The sequence below is a fragment of the Aspergillus brasiliensis genome, assembly GCF_001889945.1.
Source record: "Aspergillus brasiliensis CBS 101740 unplaced genomic scaffold ASPBRscaffold_2, whole genome shotgun sequence".
Lineage (NCBI taxonomy): Eukaryota > Fungi > Ascomycota > Eurotiomycetes > Eurotiales > Aspergillaceae > Aspergillus > Aspergillus brasiliensis.
Window position 1 is genome coordinate 1993986 of NW_027137443.1, and position 12760 is coordinate 2006745.

Here is a 12760-nt window from a genome sequence, read left to right on the forward strand (position 1 = left end):
ACCGAACCCGCAGCAGTTCGCCGTAGACTTGAGAGGTAAGATAGAAAAGAAAAAGCGAAATAAAAGGTAAGAGAGATGACGCCAGTATACATACATACAACAAAAGCTCCATGGAAATAAGGGAATTGCGACAGGAACACCAGCACAATAGTAGGAGAGAGGGAAAAGTAATACAAAGTGAGGAATAAAGTAAGTAGAGGGAAATTTGGAAGAAAAAGGAAAACGGGGTCGGGAAACATTATAACCAAGTATATCGATCATCCCTGACCATCGCAGACATGTGCTGCTTATTTTCTTTTCATCCCGTCGTTCTGGTTCGGCCCTTTTTTGTTTCTCCTTCGTGTTACCAAGTCTGCAGTGTGTGTTTTGTTCTTTCCCTGGATCCCTGACGCTTCCCGTGATAGGCGTGACAATAGACAAGTGTGTATGTGGCAGTATCGTCGGGTTTATGAGTTGGTGCCGACGTGGGTTTGAGAATAGAAGAGGAGCGAAAGGGATCCAGGGATGGGTCCTTTATCTTCTCATGTCGTTGTGTTTAGAAGTTGCGTTCCTGGAGGAACTTCAGGATCTCAGGTTTGCGCCAGCCCTAAGTGAAGCAATCAGGTTAGCTTGGCCGTGATTAACTGGCAGATCGTTATAGGATGTACCTTGACAATGATGTGACCGTTGAGACGGTTGATAGTAACATCCGGGCTCTTGGGAGCGCGGGGGTCACCCGACTCCAGTCCCAGGTACTGCGCCAGATCGTTCCTCAGGGCATCCAAATCGCCTTCAGTCTTCTGGAGCTTGGTTTGTTGCTTGGTACCGCCGGCCTTGGTGACGAGATATACGGGGAGTTGGTTGGAGGCTGTGCGACGAATGAAATAAGGGAGGTTTGTGAGTTGCAGGTTGGGCGGCGGTTGCGATACCGGGGTTTCCTTAAGAGTCTGAGATTGCCGCTTGAGTTGAACGAGGAAAGTCCGACATTGCTGGGCGGCAACCTGGGGTTGAGAGGTGATTTGGGAGGAGGGGCGACGAGTGAGTTCTAAGAGCAAGTCAGGAAAAGCTCGACCGAACCCTTGTTTCGTTTACCCTCCAAGCAGTTGCTGTTCAGGAACAGCCACGCTTACTATCCCGATGGGATAGGTCCTGGGGTGGAACGGACGGAAAGGGTCGCGACTTACGAGAGGGGGTCAATCTAGCGGAAGAACATAGCGAGGAGAAGGAGCTACGCGTCCCTGACGAGACTCTGAACTGTGAAGCTTTTTGCAGATAGAATGGAACAGCGGTTGACTGCTTGCGAGAGGCCGAGCAGACCGGCAGAGACTGCATGAAGGATGCCATCGGGGTTGGAAAGGGGGAAGTGAAGGGGGAGGCAACGGAAACAGCCTAAACGATTCCTAGGAGCCAGGGAATCGAGGAACAGCCCAGAAGGGAGTTATAAGAGAGGGAGGGAGGGGAGGACGAGGAGGAGACGAAGACCGGAGAGCGCGAGAGAACGAACATACGACATGCAGAAATGAAGCGATGATTTCTTGCTTCGGCGCGGAGACCTTCCGCTAGGCCCGGAAGGGGATAGCGCGCCCAGCAGCCCTTCGCCCACATTTTCGCCAGCGCAAAAGCCGCCGCACACTGACTTTGAAGTCTGCCGCTGCCATTGTGAGAGGCTCTCCGTTTGTGAATCGCTTCCTCTTCTTCTGTTTTCGTCCTTTTCTCCCTCCTCCCCTCTTTCCCCCCCCCCTCCCCCCTCCTCCTCCAACCCCCCAATTTTATCCCGCTCTCCGCTGCTGCTGCTGCTGCTATACTTTACACCATGGCAGCCAACGTTCCTCCTTCCGCTGAGACCCTTCTCAGCGGTGCTGCCGCCCACCCGCCCAAGACCGCTGAAGAGATCGCCAACCAGTATGACCTGCTGCCCAAGTTGATCCCCTACCTCGACCGCCACCTGGTCTTCCCCCTTCTCGAGTTCAGCTCCGGCTCCCAGGAAGATGACAAGGAGATGATTCGCGCCAAGTACGAGCTGTTGAAGCACACCAACATGACCGATTATGTGGCCAACCTGTGGAAGGAAATCAACGACTCCGACAGCATCCCCGATGAATTCGTCAAGAAGAGAGAGGAGGTCCTCGCCAAGTTGCAACACTACCAGGAGCAGAGCGCCAAGATCACCGAGCTGCTGCAGGATGAGGATGTCGTCGGCAACCTGCGCAGCGACAAGGTCGCCAACTTGAAGTTCCTCGAGGAGGAGCACGGTGTCACCGCCGATATGGTCAACAGCCTTTTCGACTATGGTCGCTTCCAGTACAGCTGCGGTAGCTACGGCAATGCTGCTGAGCTGCTGTACCAGTTCCGTGTCCTCTCCACCGACAACGACAAGGTTGCTTCCGCCACATGGGGTAAGCTCGCCTCGGAGATTCTGACCACCAGCTGGGATGGTGCTATGGAGGAGGTCCAGAAGGTCAAGGACTCGATCGAGACCCGTCTCTTCAACAACCCTCTGGGTCAGCTCCAGAACCGCTCCTGGTTGATCCACTGGTCTCTCTTCCCCTTCTTCAACTACGACCCCGCTCGCGATGTCCTGACCGACCTTTTCTTCTCCCCCGCCTACATCAACACCATCCAGACCAGCTGCCCCTGGATCCTGCGCTACCTCGCCGCTGCCGTCATCACCAACCGCAACCGTGCCCACAAGAACAGCAACGTCTACCAGAAGCAGTTGAAGGACCTGATTCGCGTTGTTCGTCAGGAGGGTTACGAATACTCCGACCCCATCACCGACTTCGTCAAGGCGCTGTACGTTGACTTCGACTTTGAGGAAGCCCAGAAGAAGCTGGGTGAGGCCGAGGATGTGTTGCGGAGCGACTTCTTCCTCGTTTCGGCCGCCGATGCCTTCGTTGAGGCTGCCCGTCACCTGATTTCCGAGAGCTACTGCAAGATCCACCAGCGGATCGACATCAAGTATGTCTTTGAGAACGTGAAGAATGTTCAAGCACACTCATGCTAACCGATAACTCCAGGGACCTGTCTACCCGTCTGGGTCTGAACCAGGATGAGGGTGAGAAGTGGATCGTCAACCTGATCCGCGACACTCGTGTCGATGCCAAGATCGACTACAAGGAGGGCACTGTCATCATGAACCACCCCCCGCAGTCGGTGTACCAGCAGGTCATTGAGAAGACCAAGGGTGCCTTCTTCCGCACGCAAGTTCTGAGGTTCGTCCGTTATCCTGTTGGATTGATACATCTCCTCTATTCTCGGTCACTAACTCGAATCTAATCTAGTGCTGCCGTTGCGAAATAAATGACACCCCCAACTTCTTGAAAATTATACCGAAACAAGAAATCTTCGTCCTTTTACCGTTCTCTTCATGGTTCTGTTCATGTTAGTAGTATTTTCCGCCGCAGTGCGGACTTCCTGAAGTGATGGGACCAAGCAGAGTGGCATCAGGCTGGCGTTCAGGTGGTCCACTATTCCTTTTCTCTTTTTCCTTTTTATCTATCTATCTTATTTTCCCTTTTCTTTTTAACGTTACGTGTCCCAATTTCCACCCACTATATCGTTTATTTCCCCCCCTGTGTATCTCTTTATGATGTTTGACACCCTTCGGGATTTTGGTGTGTGTGATGACTCCCTAAAAGAAAAAGAACGAAGTACCATCAAAAATTCTATCCAACTATATCTGGACTTTTTATTTTTGGGTTGCCCAGAGGATGGAGGGAGAGAGAGAGAAAAGAAGGAAGGAAAGAAGGCCAGAAACAGGACCGGGGGAGTTTTCTTCTAAAAAGTGAGAGCAGTCCTTTGCACACGTCTGTTTACTGGGGGTGTGTTTTTCTCGTCCGATAAGACGCCGTCGCTTGGTTATGTGTGATCGAGCTATGCTGTTACGAATGATTTATAGAGATGATGGAATTCAATCAACATTAACTCACTCAATCATTGAGATTGGCTTGCATTATAGTGTATGCATTCATTATAAAGCTAGTCTGCAGAGTATCTTAGTATCCCAAACCAATCCACCCTCCACAAAAACCCAAACAATAAGCAATCATATCCTATATAGTAACAAACATAAGGTATCTGTAAAATCGAACTAATCAAAACCATCCCCACTATCAAGAGACCCAAGAACAAGCATCATTTATTAAAATTCATGTCCTCTCTTCTCCTCACCCCCAATCCTCTTATTTCTTCTATTCGCATCTTTCTCTCTCTCTTCCTCTAACCTAAACCATTCTCCACCCCCAATTATCGACTTCGTCGAGGCTCATAATCCATCATCATCTGTGACTGTGACTGTGACGATGGTATCCTGCGACTTCTCACTGAATTCCGAACCGGCACAATCTCATTGATATAGGGCTCGTGTCTGCCGAAATTGGTTGGGCTACCTGAGGATGAAGAGGAGGAGGAGGAGTCACCGGCCATTCGGAGGGATTCTTGACGCTCGTATTCTCGTGACATTGTTGCTAGGTCGTCGATTTGTTCCTGATGGTGGTATTACTGTGTTAGTTGGGGGGATTAAAGGGAGGAAAGGGGATTTGGGGGGGGGGTTGTTTGCGACGGACCCGAGTAAGTGGTACACCGACTATTAGGTAGCCGTCGCGTCCCTGAATATTTTCAGTTCATATGTTAGAGAGTTCTGTGGTTTTCAAGGTTCTAGGTGTGTCTTTTGTATGTGTGTTCATGGTTTGGTGGTATATTGGTCTTGTCTACCTGGTATGAATAGGGTCTGACACTGGCTGATGGCCCTAGAAAGTATTGTATGTGGCCTAAGACTATATGACGGGACAGCCCGTATCCTGGGAGCCAGTATTGTTGGACCTGAGACATATCCGTGTAAAGGAACTGAAGATCTGGCAGTTAAGAAGTTTGTGTATAAGTGTGAGAGAAGTAAGTAATTGTGAGTGGTGTAGCGCTGCCGTGAGTATATAGTATTAGAAGTGGACTACTACTAGTAGGACTTTCGATCATGACGACCATTCGATTGGAACTCTTCTTTTAGGGACCCCGTATATATAGCCAGATTCGGGATTCTGGTCATGCAAGGAAAAAGGAAGAAGATAACAAACGGACATAAGATTCATTCGTCACGCCTCGGTGTGGATTCATATGTGGATATGTCTCTCAAAATGGTGTCGCAATGCCCTTAGGGCAATGTGGACTGTACATAGTGGGCTCCATCACTTTGGAGCTGATCAGCAACGCCCGTCGTCGGCTCAGCGAATTTTCATCCAGTCAAGACTGCACCTTTGCAAATGTGGCTTTTTACATAGACTCTTTTTGCGAGCAAGATGGAACGACTGCAAGACCTGCTGCTCATGTCCGATTCCGGGGAAAACTTTCGCCTCACTCTTTCATCCAACCCCTTTGAGCCGGTAAAAGTGAGGCTTGGGGCCCCTCCCCTCAAGGAGAAACTGGACAATTTCCGCAAATCGAAGGATATTGCACCCACCTCTCGCGTGCCCTCTGTTCTTTGATGGCTTGGCTATTCCTGCGGTGAACATGCACCACTGAAGTGGTCGTCGATGTAGGTATGTAGTAGAGTCTGTATGTGTGATGCCGTGGCTCCATGGACCGAGCGTTTCGGATGCAGCTAGTATGCTTGCTCGAAGTTTATTGGTGACTCCCCTAGATCTTGCAGCCCCGAAATGGTTTCGTACATTTCGGAATTTCTTGCGTCTCGAGTCCAGACGTCCTCGTAGCCGGTGACACCTGCATGAGTCTGGAGTTATTTATACAGACCGGGTTGTTCGCAGATCTATGAGGCCATGCCATATTGATCTCACTTAGCCCGACTGGACTGTTTGTGCCCGCGGCTCTCAGCGGCAGCCTGAGTCATAGTACTCGGCCCGATTACTTCTTGATTTTTTAGTTCCGGTGTTCTTAATCTGACCTGTAATCTCTCTGCTCAAAGTTTATCGGGGCTGTGGTAGGTGTTATCTGTATATTGGTGGGTACAACATAGTTGTCACCGAAAGTCGCAGAATCCGAGGTCTGGACCAGAGATGCATCATTTAGAAGGTAACATTGACCTTCATGGCAGAATTGACCATTCAGCCTGTATCGGCGCAATATTGTAGCACAGAATTTCATGCCTCGGGATTCGTCTCAGACCATCGATGCTGTCCTTGCTGGACTGGTCTATACCTGGCTATCCTTGGGGACTGAATGGGCAGTGACTTGATCTTACAGCAGACTAGACCTGGGAGGTCATTGCCCCTTCCTGTGTAGATAACCTTCGCTGCGATATCTGTGGTCTTTAGCCTTATCCAGGAGCCACTTGCATCAGGGCTGAGCGAATCTGATTTGATAGTCAGCCATGTGCATGAGCCGGCCTAGCTAGGCCAATTCCTCATTGACAGGGCTTCGCGTCATGGCTTCCTTTCTTTTTCCGGTCACTCATCAAAGCTTCCAAGCCCCGGGGTCGTGACTACCGTTGTTATGACAGCCAGGATATTGCAGACACGGTATGCCTGGTATGGCTCATAGCGTTGTATGAGGCTGGACACACCTAGCCATTGATTGCCGTGGGCCTCGATATTGAAGGAAGCGATGCGACATGGCAAACCATTTGATTTTCACCTGAATTGTCAGCTGAAGGTGAGGCTTCACTTCACTCACCAAGCTTTAGACATCTGAAGCGCAGATGATTTCCACCCCCAATGTTTGCCTGTGACATGGAAGGCCCTGCTTTCTCCAATAACGTCACATCATCCACGAGCTGAAAAGCTTCACCCCTGCCTCAGATCGTTGTTTCTATTTGTTCCCTTCTAGTGATTGCAATTATATTCAGCAAGGGGCTGAAGGTGAGGCTGAAGGGGAAAGTGTTAGAACTTCCTAGAACAGGGAATCCTGGTAAGTACATCGGGGAATAAGCTCTCTAGCTCACTCCCAGATTGTTTTTATTGTGGGTTATGACCAAGGCAGAAGCTGCTCTCTTGGGGCTACAGCGGGGCAGGAGGGAGGAATTGAGGCGGTTGAGGATCGAGAAAACAAGCTGGCAATTGAACTGGGAGAAGATGATTGCTTGACAGTGTCACTGCTAAGGCGGCAGGCCCACAGATGATCTAGCCTGGGTCACAATCTCATCCCTGATGATCTGCAGAGGTAGCCAGTGGAAATCTTGACAAGGCGACAGTGAGGCGTTCGGAAGATTCAAGCAGGGAAGTCAGGTGTGATGGAAAGGCAGACATTAGATAAGAAGCATTGAGCTAATCAAACTCATTTCACACGGACCAGGACAGCTAGATTCACAGAAATCCAATGAAAGCATCTTCACGCTTCGTATATTATAGTCTATACTCTTTTCATGACTCGTCCAAGTAAACAACATTCGCCGCAAATCTTGAATTGAAAATTCCCCGCTAATCCGCCTCAGTTGCCCTCCGGGGGCACATACGGGTTCACAAGCATGTCGCTGAATCTGTGGGCTGGTTAGCCTTTCTGACGCTTCTCTCCCAATCGGTTTTCTGGGCATCAACTTACTTCTCAAGCTTCTCCTTGCCTCTGACTTCCTCAACCAGTAATGGCATCCTGACCACGTTGAAGTCTTCATACAACTCTTCAATCTGCTCCAAGTACTTCTTCTGCATCTTCCTCCGTGCATTGCATTGTTCGCACTCGCTGCTTTGTTTGGGGAACAGGAGTTGGTTGACCACAATGGCATGGGTGTCGATGTTGTAGCTCGTAAGTTCCTGGATCATGCGCTCGGTTTCGTAGAGGGACAGGAATTCCGCAATGCAAACACAAACGAAGGTAGTCAGATCAGCGTCCTTGAACTGCGAGTTGACCTCGCTGATCGTCTCCCTCAGCGACTCCATCTTCTGCAACAGCTCATCGATATTCTGACCGCCAGGTAGACCACCGCGAGAACCAAGGATCGAGTTCAGCATGGGACCGAACTGAGACGACAGCTGGGACAGCTTGGCGAGAGCCTTCTCTAGGACAGTAGGGAACTGGAGGAAGCGGAGAGTGTGACCGGTCGGCGCAGTGTCAAACACAATAACTTCGTAGGACAGGGACTTGACCTGCTTCAGGACTTCGGCAAACGACATAGCTTCATCAACACCGGGGATCTGCTACAATCAGCTATCTTCCACGAGAGCAACATTATTCTGCTGGTCAGCTCATGTGCGCAACGTACACTGAACGCAAGATCCTGCATCATTCCACCAACACCCATACCAGACAGAGGATCGTCACCTTGGCCTTCACCACTGGCCAGAAGATCTTGAATACTGCCGTTGGGGTCGATCTCCATAGCGCTCAGGTTCGAGTATCCATCGACCAGCCGGGCCTCCTTTCCGAACTTCTGACCGAAAGCATCGCTAAGGTTGTGCGCGGGATCAGTGGAGATGAGGAGGACAGATTTGCGAACTTTGGCAAGCTGAATTGCAAGAGAGCAGGAAGTCGTAGTCTTGCCGACACCTCCTTTACCACCGACGAAGATCCAGCGCAGGGTCTTCTGGTTCACCACCGACTGGAGCGTCGGCTCCATGAGGTCGTCGCTATGCACAACGGCGGATGACATGTTGTTACTCGTTTAGGTTATTATCGGCTTCGATTTCGTGGTCTGAAGAGGGCGCGATTGAGTGAACTCCCGTGTTAAAGAGGCTTGTCGCGATATTGAAGCTTGGACTTACCACGTATCGGTTCCCCGCAGAGGCCCAAAACTTTCAGTAGTGGCGGTTAGACAAGTTCGAGAACGTTCTCGGAAAGATCGAGTCACCCGAACACTGGCTTGAAAGGCCCTTCACTCGGGTTCAAATACGTGCGATTGTAAGGTATCGGAGGCTTTCAGGTACGATCACTCTAGTGAATAAGGTGTAGCGCCAAAGAAAGCGTTTCCATTCGAGCCAGTGCAACACGCACGTGCGGATGCCTGAGGCGACCCACCCGTCATACAAAATGACATCAATGCTTCATCTTTATTGAGATAATCTGCCTATCGAGCGATCATCCCTACGCAACCATATGCTTTGCTTTACAGGCAAGGGCGCACATAGTAGTAGTATTATCAAGGGTGCATAGGTCTGTATCTTTTTTCATACTCAGAACGTTCAGTTAAATCATGTTTACCTAATCCATAAGGTACGGATTACGCGACGAATATAACAATAGTATGTTAGACACAGTTCTGGTCTATTGAAGGTTTTATCCCCATTAGTTCTTATTACCACTACTTTGATCTACGGCATACTGCTGCTGCTGGATATGCTATCATTAGTACAACCAGCTCCCTTTTTTTCCGCCATCATGTCGTTTCTCAGGGAACGGAGCCCTTGATGCTGCAGCTCGTCTCCCACAAAGAGCAGATGACAGTGTCAGATTACTTCAGCCCATCAAAATAGAAGCACAATGAGCGAGAGACGAAAGCCAAAGCCAAATGAATGCAATCACAGGCATAGGCGCGCACACGGACTTCGGCGCAGTGACTATCCTCTCCAGGACACCACCAGCGGGCTATAGGTGTGGAACAACCTCTCCTCAAGATGAGTCGATGTGACGCCGCGCCCCGGCGCATATGTTGTAAACTTGGTCAACATGATGTTGCAGTGGACGAACGATTGATACCTGTCGAATCTGCACCGAGTTATCAATAAGAGCGGCAAGGAGAGTTTCGGCGTGCCGTTCTTCTTCTTGGACAATCCAGATTACACAGTCCATGGTCTGCCGAGTTATCAAGAGTAAAAGGCCCAGCGTATCCGGGTCGATGAGAGGCCGCTATGCTGACTCGTATAGAGAAGGAGACGGGGCGACTTGGGAGCTGAGGGGGGAGCCTGGACTGGATATCAGTCCTTGAGACTTGATCAGTTGAGATGATTGACTATTACCAGACAAGATCAACATAAGTTGATGTAATCATGTCTTGCAGAGCAATAAAAATATCAGAATAGATTCTCTCACAGCATTCCGAATCCCATTAGAAGTATACTGCACGCGTGCAATCCTTTCCTGCTATAACAGTTTTCTTGTGAGACCTTTGCCTTCATTTGAACATTATTGCAATGGAATCAAGATCAGGTCACTTGTTCCAACGATATCGCGGACGCGTGTAATAACCACAAGAGGGTGGTGCACCAAATTCAAATACTAAGAAGGCTTCAACAAGCGCAATTAACAAGAATTTTGGAGATTTCAAAGAGTTGAAGAGTGAAATGAAGAAGACTTTCTGGCACTATTCTGCTATAAACAGTTGTGAGTCGGGGTTTTTCCTTTAATCCGGCCTGTTTTTATCTCTTGACACAGCATCTAGACTAGTCAAAGAGATGATATCAAGAAAAAGTGGAGCGGTGGATGAGTATAGATATGGAAGGGTGAGCGGATCACCTGATTCACCCAGCTCGCGCTCTAACGTTCGGATCAGGCAGGAAATAGGCGCTAGTCGTAGTTTATTAGGGAGGTGGATATTCCTAACTATTCAGATAAATCTGACCGAGTCAGGCTCTTTTTTCGTCTATTCCATGAAGTGGAATCCATTGCTAAGTGACTCGATTGACATACTGGCGAGTGTTGAGATCAGCATCCATACCCACTCTTCCGAGCTCAGATAGACGGCTACCAGCCACTTCCAGTTGGCTTTACCCTGTGTTTAAGACTCTATAGCTCTATACCATTGCAGCAATCTGACATGTACAAGAAGGATTGACGAGTCATCTCCACTTAAAAATTCTGGTCTGGTCCCGCTTGATAAAGCCCGGTCTTGCGTTGCAGAAGTCATGGTTAGTCAGATCGGCGGCCACCACGAACCCCATCGTTACTACTTGGTATCGTAACATCCCAAGATGGGGTTGCACACACTCATGTCAAAATTCATTTGCAAGTGGGTTTGCAATTCCAAACTTCAGGGGACACTAAAAAGATTGGAGCTGTTGTATTCTATAGCACTATGAGCTTTGGGAGCAATCTAATGCAGAGAACCATCCCCGACATACCCCACCGATGGTATACTCCGGCTTCCCAAGGTAGCTCTGTCGGTGCTCTCCGATGCACGAGAAGCGGAGATAGAAAAGGCCCCTCGCGCGCTGAACCCCCTCAGACAGTTTTCTACTTTCCCCTCAATATTTGAAATAATCTCTCATCTTTTACTTACTCGCTCTTGATGGACCCTAGCTCGGAAATCAAGCCGTCAACTGGTCAACTGGATAAAATCACAGACCGTCTCAGCCTCTACCGCAACCAACTCCTCCAATCCCCGATCCACTCTACAGCACAACCCTTCAACGATTACAACCCAGCATCAACCCTCAACCAGAATACCACCGCAATGTCTCGCGACCCCATAACCTGCCACGTCTTGAACACCCTGACGGGTACTCCCGCGGCGAACCTCCCAGTGACACTGACCCTCCTTTCTGCAGCCTCCAGCAGCAGCAGCCAGAGTCCCATCACTTTCAGCGCGACGACCGACGCAGACGGACGAGTCAAAAACTGGGAACCCACCACAACTTCATCATCCGCATCGTCGGTCCCCGCTATCCTTTCCGCACTTCCAGCTGCCGATAGCAAAACAAACTGGTCTGTTCGGTTTGAAGTCGGTCCATGGTACGAGGCACAAGGCGTTGAGAGTTTCTGGCCCGAGGTCGAGGTGAAGTTTACGGTCAAGGGACGGGGTCGGGAGGGAGAGGAAGGATGGCGGCACTATCATGTTCCTGTGTTGTTGGGACCCTGGAACTATTCGACTTATCGCGGATCATGACGAAAAGATACCTAGAATAGAAGGGCGGTGATTTTATGTACGGATAGGATAGGATAGGATAGGATCTTAATCTTATCGCTGCCGACTATTATTAAGTTACTTAAGTTATTTTATCGTGGAGAGCAGCCCCATGCATCCCCATACTTATGACGTATCTGGAGAAAAGCTGAAACCATTCCATGCGCGGCTCAGTAATCAGTCTTAATACATACCATTGATAATGGGGTCGCAAGCTTCGATAGGGGATATTAATTGCTACCCCTAGAAACTCACTCGAGGTTAATTGAACCCGAAAATGACAAATCATGGCACAATTGTACCTACCTTTTACTCAAATGACAAGCAACAGCTTTGAAGAAACAGCAGGACAAAAGCAAATTCCGCCAACTTCATTTGCTAAACACACGCGCAATGATCATGGCTTTGATATAACTACTATAACCATAACTACTCCGTGCAACTACCTACACCAACAATCGGCGATCTAGACTTTTCGACCAAATCCTCGGAATCAAAGGCTTGCATGGGCAACCGCTGATTTCGGTGGCTGCATGGACTAAAAAGGCTAAATTATGGTGGAATTTCCGTACTTATGTGCTAGGGTGCAAGGACTAGCGTATAGAGCGACAGACAACCCCCGGACCAAGCCAACACATTTCGCGGTGCTGAAGAGGGAGGGGGAACGGAGGAGGGGGGAGGATTGATTTGTTGTCACTTCGGCTAAGGGAATTAATCTATGATATATACATAGAATTGGGCTAATACCTTTTTGATCATGCAGCTGAGATGGAAGCGCACCGCAGCTTGATACTTACTAGTATGTATTGGAGCCGTTGGGCCTAAATTCTAGGTTACTGACTTACCCTCCCTAATCACAAAGTACCGTTGAACGGCAGGGATTTTTTTCATGCACCCCTTTGAAGGTTGTGAAGTATCTGGTACATCGCATACAGTGAGTGATTCTTCGAGCACATGTGCATAGTTGTGTGCATGACAAAAGTTGGCAGGAATGATGCAAGGCATAAAAAGGAAATATACCAACACTGAAGGTGCGGTAGATATTGGACACCTTTCACCTTTGAT

At 49.2% G+C, this 12760-nt stretch overlaps 5 protein-coding genes across 5 annotated transcripts; 2 read left to right on the plus strand and 3 right to left on the minus strand.

Annotated features, from left to right (window-relative positions):
- Nucleotides 1-387: 387 nt before the first annotated feature.
- On the minus strand, nt 388-1557 carry ASPBRDRAFT_393653 (mitochondrial 54S ribosomal protein mL49). The gene is made up of 3 exons (XM_067624126.1): nt 1164-1557; nt 648-1024; nt 388-586 (listed from the first exon to the last, which is right to left on the minus strand). The coding sequence occupies exons 1-3, from the start codon at nt 1321-1323 to the stop codon at nt 536-538; spliced, it is 588 nt and encodes a 195-aa protein (XP_067483355.1). The 5' UTR covers nt 1324-1557; the 3' UTR covers nt 388-535.
- Nucleotides 1558-1792: 235 nt separating this feature from the next.
- Nucleotides 1793-3255, plus strand: ASPBRDRAFT_26611 (eukaryotic translation initiation factor 3 subunit E; the record flags this gene model as incomplete). The annotated part of the gene is made up of 2 exons (XM_067622288.1): nt 1793-2937; nt 2997-3255. 2 exons carry the CDS (start codon nt 1793-1795, stop codon nt 3253-3255), a joined length of 1404 nt encoding a protein of 467 aa, XP_067483356.1.
- Nucleotides 3256-3967: 712 nt separating this feature from the next.
- On the minus strand, nt 3968-5270 carry ASPBRDRAFT_38499 (uncharacterized protein). Its single transcript, XM_067623948.1, has 3 exons — nt 4693-5270; nt 4545-4586; nt 3968-4464 (listed from the first exon to the last, which is right to left on the minus strand). Exons 1-3 carry the CDS (start codon nt 4807-4809, stop codon nt 4225-4227), a joined length of 399 nt encoding a protein of 132 aa, XP_067483357.1. The 5' UTR covers nt 4810-5270; the 3' UTR covers nt 3968-4224.
- A 1694-nt stretch (nt 5271-6964) lies between these two features.
- On the minus strand, nt 6965-8707 carry ASPBRDRAFT_38502 (ArsA family ATPase). The gene is made up of 3 exons (XM_067623949.1): nt 8123-8707; nt 7465-8054; nt 6965-7402 (listed from the first exon to the last, which is right to left on the minus strand). The coding sequence occupies exons 1-3, from the start codon at nt 8507-8509 to the stop codon at nt 7354-7356; spliced, it is 1026 nt and encodes a 341-aa protein (XP_067483358.1). The 5' UTR covers nt 8510-8707; the 3' UTR covers nt 6965-7353.
- A 2373-nt stretch (nt 8708-11080) lies between these two features.
- ASPBRDRAFT_51774 (hydroxyisourate hydrolase) lies at nt 11081-11677 on the plus strand (the record flags this gene model as incomplete). The annotated part of the gene is made up of 1 exon (XM_067626793.1): nt 11081-11677. One exon carries the CDS (start codon nt 11081-11083, stop codon nt 11675-11677), a length of 597 nt encoding a protein of 198 aa, XP_067483359.1.
- Nucleotides 11678-12760: the final 1083 nt, after the last annotated feature.

Bases quoted from the DNA above. Each gene is read 5' to 3' on its own strand.
- ASPBRDRAFT_393653 (XM_067624126.1), bottom strand. From the start codon at position 1,323: ATGGCATCCTTCATGCAGTCTCTGCCGGTCTGCTCGGCCTCTCGCAAG. The intron at 1,025-1,163 runs GTAAGTCGCGAC...ACTTGCTCTTAG, and splicing joins CGCTAGATTGACCCCCTCTC to AACTCACTCGTCGCCCCTCC. The intron at 587-647 runs GTACATCCTATA...TGCTTCACTTAG, and splicing joins ACGGTCACATCATTGTCAAG to GGCTGGCGCAAACCTGAGAT.
- ASPBRDRAFT_38499 (XM_067623948.1), bottom strand. From the start codon at position 4,809: ATGTCTCAGGTCCAACAATACTGGCTCCCAGGATACGGGCTGTCCCGT. The intron at 4,587-4,692 runs GTAGACAAGACC...GAAAATATTCAG, and splicing joins TCAGACCCTATTCATACCAG to GGACGCGACGGCTACCTAAT. The intron at 4,465-4,544 runs GTCCGTCGCAAA...TACCACCATCAG, and splicing joins TCGGTGTACCACTTACTCGG to GAACAAATCGACGACCTAGC.
- ASPBRDRAFT_38502 (XM_067623949.1), bottom strand. From the start codon at position 8,509: ATGTCATCCGCCGTTGTGCATAGCGACGACCTCATGGAGCCGACGCTC. The intron at 8,055-8,122 runs GTACGTTGCGCA...TGATTGTAGCAG, and splicing joins TGCAGGATCTTGCGTTCAGT to ATCCCCGGTGTTGATGAAGC. The intron at 7,403-7,464 runs GTAAGTTGATGC...ACCAGCCCACAG, and splicing joins GGCAAGGAGAAGCTTGAGAA to ATTCAGCGACATGCTTGTGA.